General features: G+C 45.1%; 1 protein-coding gene across 18 annotated transcripts in view; it reads left to right on the forward strand.

Moving 5' to 3' along the window:
• The window catches only part of gphna (gephyrin a), a 128,089-nt gene that overhangs the window by 64,648 nt on the left and 43,607 nt on the right, over positions 1-19,834 (forward strand). For 13 of the 18 annotated variants that reach the window (XR_004202687.1, XR_004202688.1, XR_004202689.1 and 10 more), the window contains 2 exons: positions 13,782-13,823; positions 19,736-19,778. Coding sequence is in view for 12 of the 18 variants with exons in the window: in XM_031787881.1 (XP_031643741.1) it covers positions 13,782-13,823; positions 19,736-19,778 (85 nt within the window). In the remaining 6 variants the exon portion in view is untranslated. The remainder of the gene's footprint in view (positions 1-13,781; positions 13,824-19,735; positions 19,779-19,834) is intronic. The other 5 variants (XR_004202691.1, XR_004202692.1, XM_031787876.1 and 2 more) reach the window with 1 other exon arrangement.

Here is a 19,834-nt window from a genome sequence, read left to right on the forward strand (position 1 = left end):
GTGAGGTTTTCCATAGGGGAAGGCTGTATCTGTCTCCACATGGTGAGGTGTTCCATAGGGGAAGGCTGTATCTGTCTCCACATGGTGAGGTTTTCCATAGGTGAAGGCTGTATCTGTCTCCACATGGTGAGGTGTTCCATAGGGGAAGGCTGTATCTGTCTCCACATGGTGAGGTTTTCCTTAGGGGAAGGCTGTATCTGTCTCCACATGGTGAGGTGTTCCATAGGGGAGGGCTGTATCTGTCTCCACATGGTGAGGTGTTCCTTAGGGGAAGGCTGTATCTGTCTCTACATGGTGAGGTGTTCTATTGGGGAAGGCTGTATCTGTCTCCACATGGTGAGGTGTTCTATAGTGGAAGGCTGTATCTGTCTCCATATGGTGAGGTGTTCCATAGGGGAAGGCTGTATCTGTCTCCACATGGTGAGGTTTTCCATAGGGGAAGGCTGTATCTGTCTCCACATGGTGAGGTGTTCCTTAGGGGAAGGCTGTATCTGTCTCCACCTGGTGAGGTGTTCTATTGGGGAAGGCTGTATCTGTCTCCACATGGTGAGGTGTTCCATAGGGGAAGGCTGTATCTGTCTCCACATGGTGAGGTTTTCCTTAGGGGAAGGCTGTATCTGTCTCCACATGGTGAGGTTTTCCTTAGGGGAAGGCTGTATCTGTCTCCACATGGTGAGGTTTTCCATAGAGGAAGGCTGTATCTGTCTCCACATGGTGAGGTGTTCCATAGGGGAAGGCTGTATCTGTCTCTACATGGTGAGGTTTTCCATAGGGGAAGGCTGTATTTGTCTCCACATGGTGAGGTGTTCCTTAGGGGAAGGCTGTATCTGTCTCCACATGGTGAGGTGTTCCTTAGGGGAAGGCTGTACCTGTCTCCACCTGGTGAGGTTTTCCATAGGGGGAGGCTGCATCTGTCTCCACATGGTGAGGTGTTCCATTGGGGAAGGCTGTATCTGTCTCCACATGGTGAGGTGTTCCTTAGGAGAAGGCTGTATCTGTCTCCACATGGTGAGGTGTTCCTTAGGGGAAGGCTGTACCTGTCTCCACCCACCTGGTGAGGTTTTCCATAGGGGAAGGCTGCATCTGTCTCCACATGGTGAGGTGTTCCATTGGGGAAGGCTGTATCTGTCTCCACATGGTGAGGTGTTCCATAGGGGAAGGCTGTATCTGTCTCCACATGGTGAGGTGTTCTATTGGGGAAGGCTGTATCTGTCTCCACATGGTGAGAGTTCTATAGGGGAAGGCTGTATCTGTCTCCACATGGTGAGGTGTTCTATAGGGGAAGGCTGTATCTGTCTCCACATGGTGAGGTTTTCCATAGGGGAAGGCTATCATCTCGGTATGAACGATAATGTGTGTATTAATCAAATAACATTTTATTTGTCACATGCTTCATAAACAACAGGTGTACGTACGCTAACTGTGAAATGCTTGCAGGCCCTTCCCAACAATGCAGAGAGAAAAATAACAACACCAGGAATAAGTACACGATAAGTGATAATAACTTGGCTATATACATGGGGGGCCAGTACTGAGTTGATGTGCAGGGTTACAAGGTAATTGAGGTAGATATGTACACATAGGTAGGGGTGAAGTGATTAGTCTCCACATGGTGGAGGCAAACAGGATAGATAATAAACAGTAGCAGCAGTGTATGTGATGATTCAAAAGAGGGGCCAATGCAGATTGTCCGGGTAGCTATTTGGTAAACTATTTAGCAGTCTTATGGCATCGGGGTAGAAGCTGTTTAGGGTCCTGTTGGTGCCAGACTTGGTGCATCGGTACCGCTTGCCAGCGGTAGCAGAGAAAACAGTCTATGACTTGGGTGGATGGTATCTTTGACCATTTGTAGGGCCTTCCCCTGACACCGCCTGGTATAGAGGTGACCGTGTGCACTATACTCTGTAGCGCCTTGTGGTTGGATGCCAAGCAGTTGCCATACCAGGCGCTGATGCAGCCAGTCAAGATGCTCTCAATGGTGCAGTTTTCCAACATGTGTATTGCACCCTATGGTATGCTTAAAAGATATTGTCACATTTATGTCGGGCTGGCACAATTACCGTATAATCCTGTAACTGACAATTATGGATGAACACCGTCATGAAGATAAAATAACCTGCATAAATGTTTTTTTTAAACATAACTTTTTTTTAACAAACAGCTATATATATATATATATATATAGTGATATATATAGATATATAGTATAATGTACAGCGGTAGATTCGGCATGCCAACAAATTATAGAGAGAGAAAGAGAGGCATGTGGAGGAGAAAGAGAAACAGAGATGAGGGAGAGATATATAGGGGAGAGAGAGAGGGATTTGAGAGCGGGAGAGATATGAGCGAGAGAAAAGACATATGAGCATGACAAAGAGGGACAAGGTCTTCCACTCTGAAACAGTCCCTGTGATGAAAGAGTTTCTATTCTACATATTTACAGTATCAGCCTTGTGCAGCCACAGACCCTTGTAGACCTTAACACTCCTACGCACACATCTGATACTCTATCACACACTGTCTCATAAAACACCTGTGTGTGTGTGTGTGTGTTAGCCAGCTGGTCCACTTGGTGGGAAATAGTCCTCAGTGCTTAATGGAGGCTGGGATAGAGGGGAATAGTCCTCAGTGCTTAATGAAGGCTGGGATAGAGGGGAATAGTCCTCAGTGCTTAATGGAGGCTGGGATAGAGGGGAATAGTTCTCAGTGCTTAATGGAGGCTGGGATAGAGGAGAATAGTCCTCAGTGCTTAATGGAGGCTGGGATAGAGGGGAATAGTACTCAGTGCTTAATGGAGGCTGGGATAGAGGGGAATAGTCCTCAGTGCTTAATGGAGGCTGGGATAGAGGGGAATAGTTCTCAGTGCTTAATGGAGTCTGGGATAGAGGAGAATAGTCCTCAGTGCTTAATGGAGGCTGGGAAAGAGGGGAATAGTTCTCAGTGCTTAATGGAGGCTGGGATAGAGGAGAATAGTCCTCAGTGCTTAATGAAGGCTGGGATAGAGGGGAATAGTCCTCAGTGCTTAATGGAGGCTGGGATAGAGGGGAATAGTCCTCAGTGCTTAATGAAGGCTGGGATAGAGGGGAATAGTCCTCAGTGCTTAATGGAGGCTGGGATAGAGGGGAATAGTCCTCAGTGCTTAATGGAGGCTGGGATAGAGGGGAATAGTCCTCAGTGCTTAATGGAGGCTGGGATAGAGGGGAATAGTCCTCAGTGCTTAATGGAGGCTGGGATAGAGGGGAATAGTCCTCAGTGCCTACTGTTTACGGGAAGAAGAGAATCCATCTGACATCGGTTTCTCTACATATATCTAAACTCTGCAAAAAAAAGAAACGTCCCTTTTTCATCAGTCTTTCAAAAATAATTACAGGATGCAGGATATACAGGATGGCAACAGGATGGCAACAACAACTGCCCGAGTTACACCAGGAATGCACAATCCTCCATCAGTGCCCAAACTGTCCGCAATAGGCTGAGAGAGACTGGACTGATGGCTTGTAGGCCTGTTGTAAGGCAGGTCCTCACCAGACATCATCGGCAACAACATCGCCTATGGGTACAAACCCACCGTCGCTGGAACAGACAGGACTGGCAAAAAGTGCTCTTCACTGACGAGTCGCGGTTTTGTCTCACCAGGGGTGATGGTCGGATTCGCGTTTATCGTTGAAGGAGCGTTACAACGAGGCCTGTACTCTGGAGTGGGATCGATTTGGAGGTGGAGGGTCTGTCATGGTCTGGGGTGGTGTGTCAGTCACAGCATCATGGGACTGTGCTTGTTGTTATTGCAGGCAATCTCAACGCTGTGCATTACAGGGAAGACCTCCTCCATCATGTGGTACCCTTCCAGCAGGCTCCTCCTGACATGACCATCCAGCATGACAACGCCACCAGTCACACTGCTCGTTCTGTTTGTGATTTCCTGCAAGACAGGAATGCCAGTGTTCTGCCATGGCCAGTGAGGAGCCCGGATCTCAATCCTATTGAGCAGGTCTGGGGACCTGTTGGATCGGAGGGTGAGGGCTAGGGCCATTCCCCCAGAAATGTCCGGGAACTTGCAGGTGCCTTGGTGGAAGAGTGGGGTAACATTGACATGACTGACCAGTGGCTCAATGCTGTGGATAATGGCAGGTTTGTGGGTGTACTATTTTTAGATTTTAGTGCTGCTTTTTATTTAGTGGGTCATGAAATAATTTTGACAAAATTAATGCATTATGGTTTTAAGGAGGTAGCATTGAATTTGGAACAGTCATATCTAACTGACAGGAAACAGTCCACCTATATCAATAGTTAATTTTCTTCTCTTCATGCTTTAAACTGTGGAATACCACAGGGCAGTTGCCTTGGGCCACTTCTTTACATAATATATACCAACAACCTTCCTTATAGCTTATCTGAAACTAAAGCTACTGTATTTGCAGATGATCCTACCATTTATACAGCAAGACAATCGGTTCAACAGGTACAGCAAGCTCTACAAGTAGATTTGGAAAATATCAGGAGTGGGTTTGCTATCTTGTTTTGTTGAACACCAAGAAAACCAAGGGTATGTTGGTCTGTTCCACCAGGATTAAAAAATATATATATTATTAAAACAGCATGCAGGATCAGAAGGATAGCTACATATTTACCAGGAAAGATACTTAAGCAAACAACCCAAGCATGAATTGGGAGTCAGATGAACTACTGTTCTGTGGTTTGAGGAAATGCATCAGCAAGTGACATTAGGAGGCTGCAGATTGCACAGAACAAAGCAGCAAGGATTGTTTTAAGGTGGAGATATGTTTTTTTCTGTTGTAGTCACGCTCAATGCTCTTGGGTGGTCATCAATCAACAAGATAAGTGAAAAAAACATGCTTATTTATTTCATAATATACACCATTTAAAACGGCCAAACTCTATTCACAACAGTATTCAGTTGGTAAAAGACAGACATTCAGTCAATACTAAGAATAGGTTGTCCACCATCTGTGTTACCCAGACAGAAAATAGAAATAGGCAAAATAACATTTATATTTAGAGTAATAAAGAAATTGAATAATTTATCTGCGCAAACCAGAAAGCTTTCAATATATAAATTCAAACAATACTTTAATACCATTTAAATATAATACATAGGAAAGTTGTGCTGGACTATGGTAGATGAAGAATCAATATCTCTTTTTAGACAGTTATTTATCTGGTCAATATGTTAGTGTATTATGTCTGTTTGTAACAGTGTGTTATATGTGAAAATGTGTTCGTATTATAAATAGTATTTTAATGTTTAACGACTGTTGGAAGATTAGTCCAAATGAGGACTAAAAGAGAACCATATCAAATCAAATATTAGGATATTCTATTCCCCTCGCTCTCTCTCTCGCTCTCTCCTCTCTCTCGCCTCCCTCTGTCTCTCCTCTCCTCTCCTCTCCTCTCCTCTCCTCTCCTCTCCTCTCCTCTCCTCTCCTCTCCTCTCCTCTCCTCTCCTCTCCTCTCCTCTCCTCTCCTCTCCTCTCCTCTCCTCTCCTCTCCTCTCCTCTCCTCTCCTCTCCTCTCCTCTCCTCTCCTCTCCTCTCCTCTCCTCTCCTCTCCTCTCCTCTCCTCTCCTCTCCTCTCCTCTCCTCTCCTCTCCTCTCCTCTCCTCTCCTCTCTCCCCCTCTGCTTTTTTCTTGCTGTTGTTCTTGCTATTCTCCAACCTCCCTCACTCCTTTTTTTCACCCCATCCCACACTTTCTCTCTCTCACTTCGCCTGTTGTGCTCTCTCTGCCTTCTATGCTCCCTCCTCTCTCTCACTGTCAGTCCCTTCCTCTCTGAGCCTGTCTGTGTTGTGTGTGTGTGCCAGTGAGCGTGTGGAAGACTACATCTTCTTACTCAGAAGCAGGATAAAGCATGGTAAGCATCCTGCCTCATCTTCTCTTCTCTCCTGACGGACTGACTGGTGTTTTGTGTTTTGCTAGCTCTCGTTGCACATGTTAGGGGGCAAAGGGGGTCATTGTTTTTGTGTGCATTAGAAGGGGATGGGAGATTGTGGCTCTTAATGTGTAGTTGAGTTATTATGTGTGTGTGTGTGTGTGTGTGTGTGTGTGTGTGTGTGTGTGTGTGTGTGTGTGTGTGTGTGTGTGTGTGTGTGTGTCTCTGTCTGTGTGTGTGTAGGTTTGTGTTATGTGACTGTGTCAAAAGTGCATTATCCATTATGTATTTTGTGTTATAGCTCAGTTTGTACAATACTGTAGTCAATTATCTAGCTACCACTCACATCTCCATCTATGTTGTTATTTATTCATTAGGATCCCCAGTGTAGCTGTTGCTCATGCAGAAGCTACTCTTCCTGGGGTATAGTAACACACAGAAGCGTTGTTAATCTGGGCTTTCTAAAACCTGTAGCTAGATACCTCACAAAATGTCTGTTTGAGTTTTGAATCTGAATAGATTCATAGGAAAATAATAGACTGAGAGAACTGTATTAGATAAAGAGGTTTTAGGTGACATGGTCTCAGATGTTATCCACAGATGATAGTGCTGTCTTACTGCAGTTTCTGGATGTGGTGTTGGCAGAAAGCCAGGCCTTAGATTCTTCTGTACTGAAGCTTCATCCCGATATAGTGTAGTTGGTGATTTGCTCTGGGTCTATGGTGCTTTGTACTGGCAGCCTAAAGCTGAGGATCTTGTCAGTGCTGTTGAAAGCAGTTAAATACTGATTAAGTAGTAGGGCTGGGAATTGCCAGGGTACGATATTATCATGGTACTTAGGTGCCGATACAATACAGTGTATTCAGACCCCTCGAGTCTTTCCACATTTTGTTACATTACAGCCTTATTCTAAAAGGGATTAAATAAATTTAAATCCTCAGCCATCTACACACAATACCCCACAATTATGAAGCAAAAACAGGGTTTTATACATTTTTGCAAATGTATTAAAAGGTAAAACCAGAAATACCTTATTTACATAAGGTTTACATTATTTACACATTCGGACCCTTTGCTATGAGACTCGAAATTGAGCACAGGTGCATCCTGTTTCCATTGATCATACTTGAGATAATTTAAATTGGTTGGACATGATTTGGAAAGACATACACCTGTCTATATAAGGTCTCACAGTTAACAGTGCATGTCAGAGCAAAATCCAAGACCTGAGGTCGTAGGAATTTTCCGTAGAGCACCGAGACATGATTGTGTCGAGGCACAGATCTGGGGAAGTGTACCAAAACATTTCTGCAGCATTGAAGGTCCCCAAGAACACAGTGGCCTCCGTCATTCTTAAATTGAAGAAGTTTGGAACCACCAAGACTCTTCCTATAGCTGAGCAATCGGGGGAGAAGGGCATTGGTCAGGAAGGTGACCCAGAATCTGATGGTCACTCTGACAGAGTTCTAGAGTTCCTCTGTGGAGATGGGAGAACCTTCCAGAAGGCCAACCATCTCTGGAGCACTCCACCAATCAGGCCTTTATCAATCAAGCCACACCTCAGTTAAAGGCGCATGACAGCCTGCTTGGAGATAAAAACTAGATTAAAAACTAGATTTTCTGGTCTGATGAAACCAATATTTAACTCTTTGGCCTGAATGCCAAACATCACGTCTGGAGGAAACCTGGCACCATCCCTACGGTGAAGCATGGTGGTGGCAGCATCATGTTGTGGGGATGTTTTTCAGTTGCAGGGACTAGTCAGGATCGAGGTAAAGACGAACGAAGCAAAATACAGAGAGATCCTTGATGAAAACCTGCTCCAGAGCGCTCAGGACCTCAGACTGGGGCAAAGGTTCGCCTTCCAACAGGACAACGACACTAAGCACACAGCCAAGACAACGCTGGAGTGGCTTCGGGACAAGTCTCGCCAGGACTTGAACCTGATCAAACATCTCTGGAGAAACCTGGAAATAGCTGTGCATCAACTCTCGCCATCCAACCTGACAGAGCTTAAGATGATCTGCAGAGAAGAATGGGAGAAACTCTGCTCATACAGGTGTGCCAAGCTTGTAGCGTCGTACCCAAGAAGACTTAATCGCTGCCAAAGGGGTTTCAACAATGTACTGAGTAAAGAGTCTGAATACTTTTGTAAATGTATTTAAATTAGCAAACCTTTCTAAAAACCTGTTTTAACTTTGTCGTTATGGGGTATTGGGTGTAGATTGATGAGGGAAAAAACTATTTGACCAATATTAGAATAAGGCTGTAACGCAACAAAATTTGGAAAATTGCGATTTTATTGTGATTTGATGTTCCAAACATATAGTATTACTCAATATATGTCTGCTCCAAGCTACAGGATGAAAGATTTTTACATATCAATACTTGGAGTCAAAGCATCAACATAATATTGTCCAAAATGATATTGTGGTGTATAACTGTATTGATTTTAAGCCCCCCATTACCACCCAGTAAGGGATGGCTATTGTGCAACGTTGTTTACTAGTCAGAGCAACTGAATCGTCCCTCTCTCTCTCATGGATGTGATGCCTGAATGGTCAACAACATAGTTTCTCCTCTGTAACATGGAGCGAGAGTTAGACAGCGTCACCCATATTCAGCACAACAACACTCAAGGACTGTTTCATAATGTTTTTAATTCACTCTCAGTACAGTTAGTGGTAGAGGGTTGTTGGGCTCTGGTCGACTCCACAGCGGGCGGTGTGTGTGTGTGTGTGTGTGTGTCTGTCTGCCCTCTTCCTCAAGCTGTAGCAGCTCTTTCTACTGTGGAGTGGAGAGCCCTGCCTGTCCTTGTAGGTTAAACACAGCCGTTGTAGCTTTCCATTGATCCTATACAACTATTCTGCTGACAACTCCTTCCTAGGATTAGCCATCACATTCCTATAGAGCTGTTCTGCTGACAACTCCTTCCTAGGATTAGCCATCACATTCCTATAGAGCTGTTCTGCTGACAACTCCTTCCTAGGATCAGCCATCACATTCCTATAGAGCTGTTCTGCTGACAACTCCTTCCTAGGATTAGCCATCACATTCTTATAGAGCTGTTCTGCTGACAACTCCTTCCTAGGATTAGCCATCACATTCCTATAGAGCTGTTCTGCTGACAACTCCTTCCTAGGATTAGCCATCACATTCCTATAGAGCTGTTCTGCTGACAACTCCTTCCTAGGATTAGCCATCACATTCCTATAGAGCTGTTCTGCTGACAACTCCTTCCTAGGATTAGCCATCACATTCCGATACTCCAAAACATTTCTGCCTTAAAAAAAAAAAATAGCTGGGAGTTTTTACGTTGCACCATGTCATTGACATTTTCTATCACATTAGGTGTAACTAGCATGGTGCATCACCACAGTGCCCTAGGCTGCTCTCCTGGATGTGGTTAGACTCACTGGATGGAGAACAACATGACTGGGAGGAAAACACACAGGCAAGGTGAGGAGCACTGAGGCTAGAGGGTTTGAGTGGGTAAGGAGGGGTGAGGCTGGGTTAGGAGGGGTGAAGTGGGGTGAGGCTGGTTGAGATTGGGTGAGGAGAGGTTCTGCGGGCCTCCAGAGTGGTACCTTCTGGGGATGGGGAATAGTGGGCGGACAGACGGCTGCTTATGAGTCTGAACACTACAGCCCTGGAGGGGAGCTGACCACACACACACACACACACACACACACACACACACGCATACCAAACACACACACACGCATACCACCCACACACACACGCATACCACACACACACACACACACACACACACACACACACACACACACACACACACACACACACACACACACACACACACACACACACACACACGCATACCACACACACACACACACACACACGCATACCACACACACACATGCATACCAAACACACACACACACACCTGGCGACTGTACAGCACTGCAGATGAATTAACTGTGCGATAATATCCATTTCCCATGCCTTTGTTTCCCTCCTGTTGAAGTACCATGTAATAATTGCACAAAACAACAGCCATGGTATTAATTAACCTTGGTTGGTATGTTTTTGCATACATGTGTGATTGCATGGAGAATGGTGCGTTTGTGCATCCGTGTGTGTGGTCTGTGCCTGTGTGTGTGTGTGTGTGTGTGTGTGTGTGTGTGTGTGTGTGTGTGTGTGTGTGTGTGTGTGTGTGTGTGTGTGTGTGCTCGTGTGTAACATTAACAGTTAGTATTGAGCAGCAGTCCCATGACCAGAGCCGGCATTATGGATGAGCCTTAAAAGGGGACTGGCCCGCCCTACTGTACCTTCAAATAAAATACTGATCATTTATTGGCCCGGGACACACGCTGACAGACAGACGCATCAATCTCAGCTAAATGATCTGAGCGCCCTTCTGTCTCAGTATGTGTAGACCATGTATCTGATGCTGTCTGGACCAAAAGAGTGTGACATGTCATATTATGTCTGTCCAGACCGCGTCAGATACATGGTCTACACATAGAGAGGTGCTGTTTCACTCTGATGATAGAGTTTCAGCAGAGAGGAAGAGGCGAAGCGAGAGAGCTCACTCTCACCAAAATCTGTCCAGTATAAGCCCAATGCGTTTCTATGGGAATAATATGCAGACCCAAGCTTGTAGCCTGCCTTCCCAGACTCTCCATTGTTAGGGCTGAGACATGAGCATCTCCTCATTATATACAGCTCTCTGGTTTCAACCTCTTGTGAATTGGAAAGGGGGCGGGTTTGCCCTAAAGTAAATTGATGTTTCACCAAAAATTATATACTTACTCCTGTGTAAATAAAATAATTCAAAATACTTCACCAGAGAGCATGCCTCAGCCACAGAGGATCAGTAGCTTCTTTAAAAAATGGTGGATTGTTTCAATTCACAAGTGTGTTTGGGAAGGCCGTAACTTGAGATGCACGCTTTGCAATAGGTCTAGCTGATCGAGTTAAGGCTGTCATTGAAAAGCATGTAAAATATGTGTGATGATAATGTCTTGAGTATAATTTCAAATGTTGCATCAAGAATAAGGGGAGGAGGGTGTGGAGAAGATATGGTGCTTCTCCCAGAATGCATGCATATAGGAAAGTGCCCATTTGGCGGTCTTATTTCTGGTTGTCTTAACTCACCACTTATACCACTCTCATGTTTTCATCGCCTCACACAAGTCAACGAAGTCTGTTTTTTTAACATCCATTGCAAATGATAGTTCCTCGGTATTTGAAAAATCTTTCCAACTCTCCCGGCCTGGAGAATCACCAAGCCTCGGTGTGAAAGAGCAAAATATCATGATCTGATGATCCTATATAACCATTGGAAAACTAATAAAAAACTGCTTTCTGTCCCGAGCTCACTGGCACAGGAAACTTTGAGGGCCCGGAATAGGCAAGTTGATACAATGTTGCAAGTTTGTTTGCGACAGCTTCGGGCCACATCAATCAATCAATAAAATGTATTTATGAAGTCCTTTTTACAGTAGCAGACAGGCAGAAGAAGAAGGGAGGGAGGGAGGCAGACGGGCAGAAGAGGAAGGGAGGGATTGAGGGAGGCAGACAGAATGGGAGGCAGGCAGACAGAATGGGAGGCAGACAGAGATGAATGTGATTGAAAAAAACAGAATCAGAATAATTTCAACTTTTTCTATTTGTCTGCTTTATGCCAATATTATTTGACTTAGTTGGTGATGGAAGTTTATAGGCCCAGTGGTGTAAAATACTTACTACTTAAGTAGTTTTTTTGGTGTATTTTATTTATTTATTTTTACTTTACCTTTATGGAACTAGGCAAGTCAGAAGAAATTGTTATTTTCAATGACGGCCTAGGAACAGTGGGTTAACTGCCTTGTTCAGGGGCAGAACGACACTAGCCTACCTGCCACTGGTATCTGTACTTTACTTTAACATTTATATTTTTCACAACTTTTACTTCACTACATTCCTCAATAAAATGATGTACTTTTTACTCCATACGTTTTCCCTGACACCCAACCGTACTCATTACATTTGTAATGCTTAGTAGTACAGGAAAATGGTCGAATTCACACGCTAATCAAGGAACATCCCTGGTCATCCCTAATGCCACTGATCTGGTGGACTCACAGACTCACAAAACACAAATGCTTTGTTTGTAAATATGTCTTGAGTGTTTGAGTGTTCCCCTGGCTATCCGTAAATGAACAAGATTAGCTTAATATAAGGAATTTTAAACAATTTATTCATTTACTTTTGATACTTAAGTATATTTCAAAACAAATATTTTTAGACTTTTACTAAAGTAGTATTTTACTGTGTGACTTTCACTTTTCTATTAATGTATCTTTACTTTTACTCAAGTATGACAATTGGGTACTGTTTACTGTAAGTTTCCTTAAACATGAAAATCATGAGCTGCCGGCGGTCTTTAATATTAGACCCTTTAAAATAATGTGTGGAGACGTAGGAGAACCAGTGAAGAAATGGGCCCGCCTATGGAAATCAAATGCCCTTTGTTCTGGCGCCAGGTCTGCCCATGTCACGCATACCCTCTTGTCTTTGTAATATTGATTTGTCCTCCACCCCTCGCACACACACCCCTATACCACACACACACCAGACTTTGATTGTTGATGGGAGAAGGAGTCTGAGGTCATCTCAAGAAGAACCACAGTCCTATGCTTGCTATGGTCACGCACGCGCACGCACGCACACACACACACACACACACACACACACACACACACACACACACACACTTCACTCAGTCTGAGGTGAAAGGTGTATGTGGAACCACCTGACCTGACTCATACTTGAACTGATTAAACTAAAGCCCAACCCAAGCGTGCGTGTGTGTGTGACCCCATCCATAACGCTGTCTTAGCACTATTCTAATCTTCCATTCCCAACTCAATACTCCTCTTCTGTTGTTCCTTTGGCACTAGATAATGCTGCAGCACAGTTGATCTGTAGCAATAACAGTAGCAGATGTCTCTGTTGATGAGCTGGGTTTGACTTTCTTTTGCAGTACTGTGGTGGTTTATCATAGTATTAGTCCAGGCATCTTTGGATTGTCTCTATGACGATAGGTCTCTGTCTTGTTGAGATGGAGTATCGATAGGACAACACTCATGTCCTACTATAGGTCTTGTTGAGATGGAGTATCTATAGGACAAAACTCATGTCCTACTCTAGGTCTCTGTCTTGTTGAGATGGAGTATCTATAGGACAACACTCATGTCCTACTCTAGGTCTCTGTCTTGTTGAGGTGGAGTATCTATAGGACAAAACTCATGTCCTACTCTAGGTCTCTGTCTTGTTGAGATGGAGTATCTATAGGACAACACTCATGTCCTACTATAGGCCTTGTTGAGATAGGACAAAACTCATGTCCTACTCTAGGTCTTGTTGAGATGGAGTATCTATAGGACAAAACTCATGTCCTACTCTAGGTCTTATTGAGATGGAGTATCTATAGAACAAAACTCATGTCCTATTATAGGCCTTGTTGAGATGGAGTATCTATAGGACAAAACTCATGTCCTACTATAGGTCTTGTTGAGATGGAGTATCTATAGGACAAAACTCATGTCCTACTATAGGTCTTGTTGAGATGGAGTATCTATAGGACAAAACTCATGTCCTACTCTAGGTCTTGTTGAGATGGAGTATCTATAGGACAAAACTCATGTCCCAGTAGTAGTTTGACATTTGAACTGTGCCTTCCCCTTCCTGCCTTGTATTTAGTGTGAGATGCAATCATCCAGCCCACCTGGGGCACTATTTTGTCTGTCCTCTCTCCTGCCGACAGCTGCCACTGGCTGCTGTGTTAACCCTGTTCTCTTCTCCCTCCCTTCCCCTATCTCTCTGATCTCTTCTCCTCCCCCCTTCTCCCTCCCTCTCTTTCTCTCCCACGGCACCGTCCCAAGGCCCGGCTCCCCTCCTGCTCATCCACTTATAGTGTCTCAGAGGTACCTCCGCATGTGTCAATCTACCTGCATTGCCATGGCAATCACCCCATCACCACCCTGTCCTCTCTTCTATCACTCTTCCTGCGTCAAATTCCCTAGTCCCGCCTCCTTAGAGGCCCTTCCACAGTCCTTTCCTCCCTATTTTCTATCCTACCACCTTTCCCACTCCACTCCACTCCTCACATCACCTTCCCTCACCTCCTCTCCCCTCCCTCTATCCTTACACCTGCCCCCCTCCTCTCCTCACCTTCCCTCCTCTCCACTGTCCTCCTCTCCCCTCACCTCCTCCTCCTCCCCTCCCCTCCCTCTATCCTTCCATCCGCCCCCCTTCTCCCCTACCCTCACTGCAGCACTGTGACCCCCCCAAACCTCTCAACTAGACATGCATCTTACTGGTGACCAAAGAGCTTAGAAATCTGGAGATACTCTACACTATTATTTGTTGCGTTGTTGTAAGCTATTTCTTGAGTTTTTGAGTTTACTGGATAAATGATGTGTTTACTCTCTCTCTCTGTCTCTGTCTCTCTCTGTCTCTCTCTGTCTCTCTTTGTCTCTCTCTCTGTCTCTTTCTGTCTCTCTCTCTCTCTCTCTCTCTCTCTCTCTCTCTCTCTCTCTCTCTCTCTCTCTCTCTCTCTCTCTCTCTCTCTCTTTCTCTCTCTTTCTCTCTCTCTCTCCTCTCTCTCCTCTCTCACACACACACTCATTCCTCAGGCATTAAATCTAATCCACTCTCAGAACGATGCTTTTAAAAATCTCCTCCCGTCCTAATCGTCACGGTATCATTATAACCATGGTAACCATGACCGTTTGCTTTGTTTGTGTTTAGAAACAGTTTGGGTTCCTTGCCCTTTGGATTTTCAGATTGAGTCAATAAAAGTGAATGTAGAAATTGTAGAGCCATATCCATGTCCATGTGGTTCAGTGCGGTTTGAGTTTTTTTCCATATTTGATTTGGCTCCATTTGTTTGGCTAAATGTCTGCAGTCTCCATCCCATACCAGTCCCTGCAGGCGTACTTCCTTTGTAGGGTGTTTGGCCAGTGTGTGTCAGGACAATTGGGAATTGGTGGGTAGTGTGCTTGTGTGTGTATGTGTTACCTGTGGTTGTGTGTGTGCTTGAGACATACCTGTGTTTGTGTCTGTGTGAGCCATACCTGTGTTTTTGTGCACAGGTGAGCCTAATTTGTATGTGCCATGTTTGGCGTGTGTGTGTGGTCCAGGCGAGTGACTGTCCTGTGGCTTTCTCCAGGCTGCACGGAGAGAGTTCAGGGCTCACCTGGATGAGGTCATCACGCTCCGGTCTAGGTACTCTACCTTGGACCAGGTAAATGGTTACACACACACACACACCACGCCCAGGGCCATCAGCAAGTCTTCCTGTCATCTCAGGTCTGTGACAGGCTCACTTTATCACTAGAGGACATGACATGTTGTCCTGTTAACACTATTGGAATCCTGGCCCACAGGCGCTGATCAATCCCTCTGATTGGGTCATCTCCTAGTAAGTATTTTTTTTTGATTGGGCCTGACAGTCACGTCTTTCTTTTAGTCCAAAGGTAATCGGAGTCCTTATTGGCATTCATCAACATGCTGACTCATCTGTTTCTGCTTGACCCTCATCCCATCTTGATGACTTTGTGTGTGTGTGTGTGTGTGTGTGTGGTGTGTGTGTGTGTGTGTGCGCGTGCATTCACTTGTTTATTCATTCAATTATTCATCCAATCCTTCCCTTCTCTGTTTGCCTCACTTTCATTCATGACCTCTGTTATGGGAGGAAGGGAGAGAGAGCGGGAGAGAGAGAGAGCAGAAAGGGAGAGAGAGAGCAGAAAGGGAGAGAGAGAGCAGAAAGGGAGGGAGAGAGAGCAGAAAGGGAGGGAGAGAGAGCAGAAAGGGAGGGAGAGAGAGCAGAAAGGGAGGGAGAGAGAGCAGAAAGGGAGGGAGAGAGAGCAGAAAGGGAGGGAGAGAGAGCAGAAAGGGGGGGAGGGAGAGAGAGCAGAAAGGGGGGAGGGAGAGAGAGCAGAAAGGGGGGGGGAGAGAGAGCAGAAAGGGAGGGAGAGAGAGCAGAAAGGGGGGGAGGGGGGAGACGAAAGTGATGGAGAGGTGAGAGAGGTGAGAGAGAGAGGAGAAAGGGCGGGAGAGAGGAGAGGATAAGGGAGGGAGGGAGAGATGAGGAGAGATGGGGAGGGAGAGATGAGGAGAGATGGGGAGGGAGAGATGAGGAGAGATGGGGAGGGAGAGATACAGAGGAGAAAGTGAGGGGGAGAGGAGAGAGAAAGGAGAAAGTGAGGGAGAGAGGAGAATGTGAGGAAGAGAGAGGAGGACAGGAGGAAGAGAGAAGAAAGTGGGGAAGAGAGGAGAGAGTAGAAAGTAAGGGAGAAAGGGGGAGAGGAGAGTGAGAAGAGAAAGTTATGGAGAGAGTGCTGGCAGATGGACAGCATCAGCGACCATACAGTGAAGAAAGTCACTATGTTCTTACGATGGCAGTCCTCCTCTCCTCTTGTCATGTTCCCATGAGCCCGTTGTCATGGTAAAGGCAGTCAAGCCTGCTGTACATAACATATCCCACAGGCAGCTGTGTCTCCTCTGATATTTTCCCTCCAGTCTTGTTGTGTCCTCGCTATTGATGATCTTTCATCCGTGCCTGTTGTTTGACTATTGTAATGTCGTTAGTCTTTAGGTTGAGTGCTTAAGGAGGCTGACCTCCTGTCCTACTATTCTTAATGTAGTCCAGAGTGTTCATCTCCAGCTTAGGTGGATAGATTCATAGGGAGAGATGAAGAGACGAGTTGTTTAAACTCTTGTGGTTAGGGATGTTTCACAGTAGTATCACAGAAGGCCCATGTTGACAGGATTTCTCAAATCACTGCGAGCCCATACCATGCATGACCATATCCCGCAGCACCTATGGTACTGAGTGTGTACAGACCAAGATGTCAGGCCAGGTGGTTCTAAACTGAGCAAAAATATAAACAGAACATGTAAAGTGTTGGTCCCATTTTTCATGAAATAAAAGATCCCAGACATTTTCCATACGCACAAAAATCTTATTTCTCCACAAATTTGTTTACATCCCTGGGCTCACGAGTGGCGCAGCGGTCTAAAGCCACTGCATCTCAGTCCTAGAGGCGTCACTACAGACATGGTTCGATTCCAGGCTGTATCACAACTGGCCGTGATTGGGAGTCCCCATAGGGCGGCACAATTGGCCCAGCGTCGTCCAAGTTAGGGTTTGGCCGGGGTAGGCCGTCATTGTAAATAAGAATTTGTTCTTAACTGACTTGCCAAGTTAAATAAAGGTTAAAAAGCTGATTAGTATGATCATTACACAAGTACAATTGTGCTGGGGACAATGAAGGCCACTCTAAAATGTTGTCACACGTGTCAAGTTTTGAGGGAGCGTCCAGTTGTCATGCTGACAGCAGGAATGTCCACCAGAGTTGTTGCCAGAGAATTGAATGTTAATTTCTCTTCCATAAGCCACCTCCAACATCGTTTTAGATCATTTGTCAGTATGTCCAACTGGCCTCATAACTGCAGAACACGTGTGTGGCGTTGTGTGGGCGAGCAGTTTGCTGATGTCAACGTTGTGAACAGAGTGCCCCATGGGGCTATGGTATAGGCGGCCATAAGCTACGGACAGTGGACACAATTGCATTTTATCGATGGCAATTTGAATGCACAGAGATTGCGTGATGAGATCCTGAGGCCCATTATTGTTTATTGTGCCATTCCGCCGCCACCATCACCTCATGTTTCAGCATGATAAAGCACGGCTCCATATCGCAAGGATCTGTACACAATTCCTGGAAGCTGAAAATGTCCCAGTTCTTCCATGGTATACATACTCAGCAGACATGTCACCCACTGAGCATGTTTGGGATGCTCTGGGTCGACATGTCCCAGTTCTTCCATGGTATACATACTCAGCAGACATGTCACCCACTGAGCATGTTTGGGATGCTCTGGGTCGACGCGTGCAGCAGCGGTTTCCAGTTCCCAGATACTGACTGGTTTTCTGATCCACACCTCTACCTTTTATTAAGGTATCTGTGACCAACAGAAGCATATCTTTATTCCCAGTCATGTGACATCCATAGATTTGGTCCTAATTCATTTATTTAAATTGACTAATTTCCTCATATGAACACTAAATCACTAAAATATTTGTCTTGCGTTTTGACTTTTGTTCAGTATACTAGATATACCCACTACCACCCGGGTCAGAACTGCTCAATGTGGTACTGTTCATCTGTGTTAAGCTCAGTAACACTGCTACACTACATCATGCCAGCTGCTGTTGATCCGTTCTCCTTTTCCCAGAGCCCACTTCATTCTGTATTCTCTCGTTCTTTTCTTCACTTCATCCCCTACCTCGCTTTTGACCTCTGGTACAGCTGTTCACTTCTCAACGACCTCTTGTCTAGTCATAGATCTTTGTTTCATTCAACTCTGGTGGGTTACCTATTAAAATGCTCATGTTGATAACTTCTAGCTATACTACTGTCTCCTCGTATTCCTCTACTCTGCCTGTCTGTTGTAAACCTCTTGACTCTGTGCTGTTCTGTCCATACGTTACTGTACTGTAGCTCCACTCGAGGATGGGGCTCAACAATGACCACAGAGGCCATAGCAGGACCTACGACCTCTCCCTCCCTCTATCTCTCTCTCTCAATCTATCACTCACTCTTTCAGTTGCATTCTATGTATTCTTGTAACATACATGTTCTCCTTTGAGAAGCTGTATGGTGTGCTGGTGGATTCTGGAGATGTTCCGGTCCGTTCTCTAGTCGTCTTTTTCTCTCTGCTCATACTCCGTTCTTTTCTCCTTTTAGATGCAGTGTATCCTCTGTTCTTTTCTCCATTTAGATGCAGTGTATACTCCGTTCTTTTCTCCTTTTAGATGCAGTGTATCCTCTGTTCTTTTCTCCTTTTAGATGCAGTGTATCCTCTGTTCTTTTCTCCTTTTAGATGCAGTGTATCCTCTGTTCTTTTCTCCATTTAGATGCAGTGTATCCTCTGTTCTTTTCTCCTTTTAGATGCAGTGTATCCTCTGTTCTTTTCTCCTTTTAGATGCAGTGTATCCTCTGTTCTTTTCTCCTTTTAGATGCAGTGTATCCTCTGTTCTTTTCTCCATTTGGATGCAGTGTATCCTCTGTTCTGTTGCACCAGACCCTAGCTAGCCCATGTGGTCCTCTAGGCCAGGGGCATTGGGTGTCAGAGGTTCCAGCTAGGGGTTCCACCATACTTTGGGGCGACAGGTAGCCTAGTGGTCAGAGCGTTGGACTAGTAACCGAAAGGTTGCTAGATCGAATCCCTGAGCTGACAAGGTAAAAGAAATCTGTCGTTCTGCCCCTGAACAAGGCAGTTAACCCACCGTTCCTAGGCCGTCATTGAAAATAAGAATGTGTTCTTAACTGTTCTTAACTGACTTGCCTGACACTGCAGTATTATTTATTTAAATAAAGGTAAATAAATAATACTGCAGTGTTATATGCTACTGGCCTATGGGGACAGTGGCACATGGATTAGGACAGCCTTACTACTGAGATGTGAAGCGAATTACACCTCCAAAACCAACTGTAAGCCAAGCCTGAAACCCTAGGATCTAACCCCACCCTAACCATCCCCACCTCGCTTCCTCCTACCCCATACACATGCTCTGCTCGGCCACACTAAACCACTATCCTTGGCTTGAGATCCTCATCTTATCTATTATTAATTGCCATTCATGTTCTGAAGATTGTTTGATTGTGGTTGTCTTTATGTTCTGCATTAGTAGCTGGATGTGTAGATGACCATTCCAATCTGTTGGAGCCAGAATGATTGGATCTATTGTGGTTTCACCTCAACCATGTCTTTTCTCTCGTCTTCCTCCATTTCTTCTTTCTCTTTATCTATCTCTATCTGTCTGTAGGTTCAGTCACGGTGTGGCAGCAAAGAGAACATCCTGAGAGCTAGTAAGTTATTTTATTGAGAGTTTTCTCTGTGGCTGTGTGAGTGTGTGTGTGTGTGT

The sequence above is a fragment of the Oncorhynchus kisutch genome, linkage group LG14 (genome assembly GCF_002021735.2).
Source record: "Oncorhynchus kisutch isolate 150728-3 linkage group LG14, Okis_V2, whole genome shotgun sequence".
Classification (NCBI taxonomy): Eukaryota; Metazoa; Chordata; class Actinopteri; order Salmoniformes; family Salmonidae; genus Oncorhynchus; species Oncorhynchus kisutch.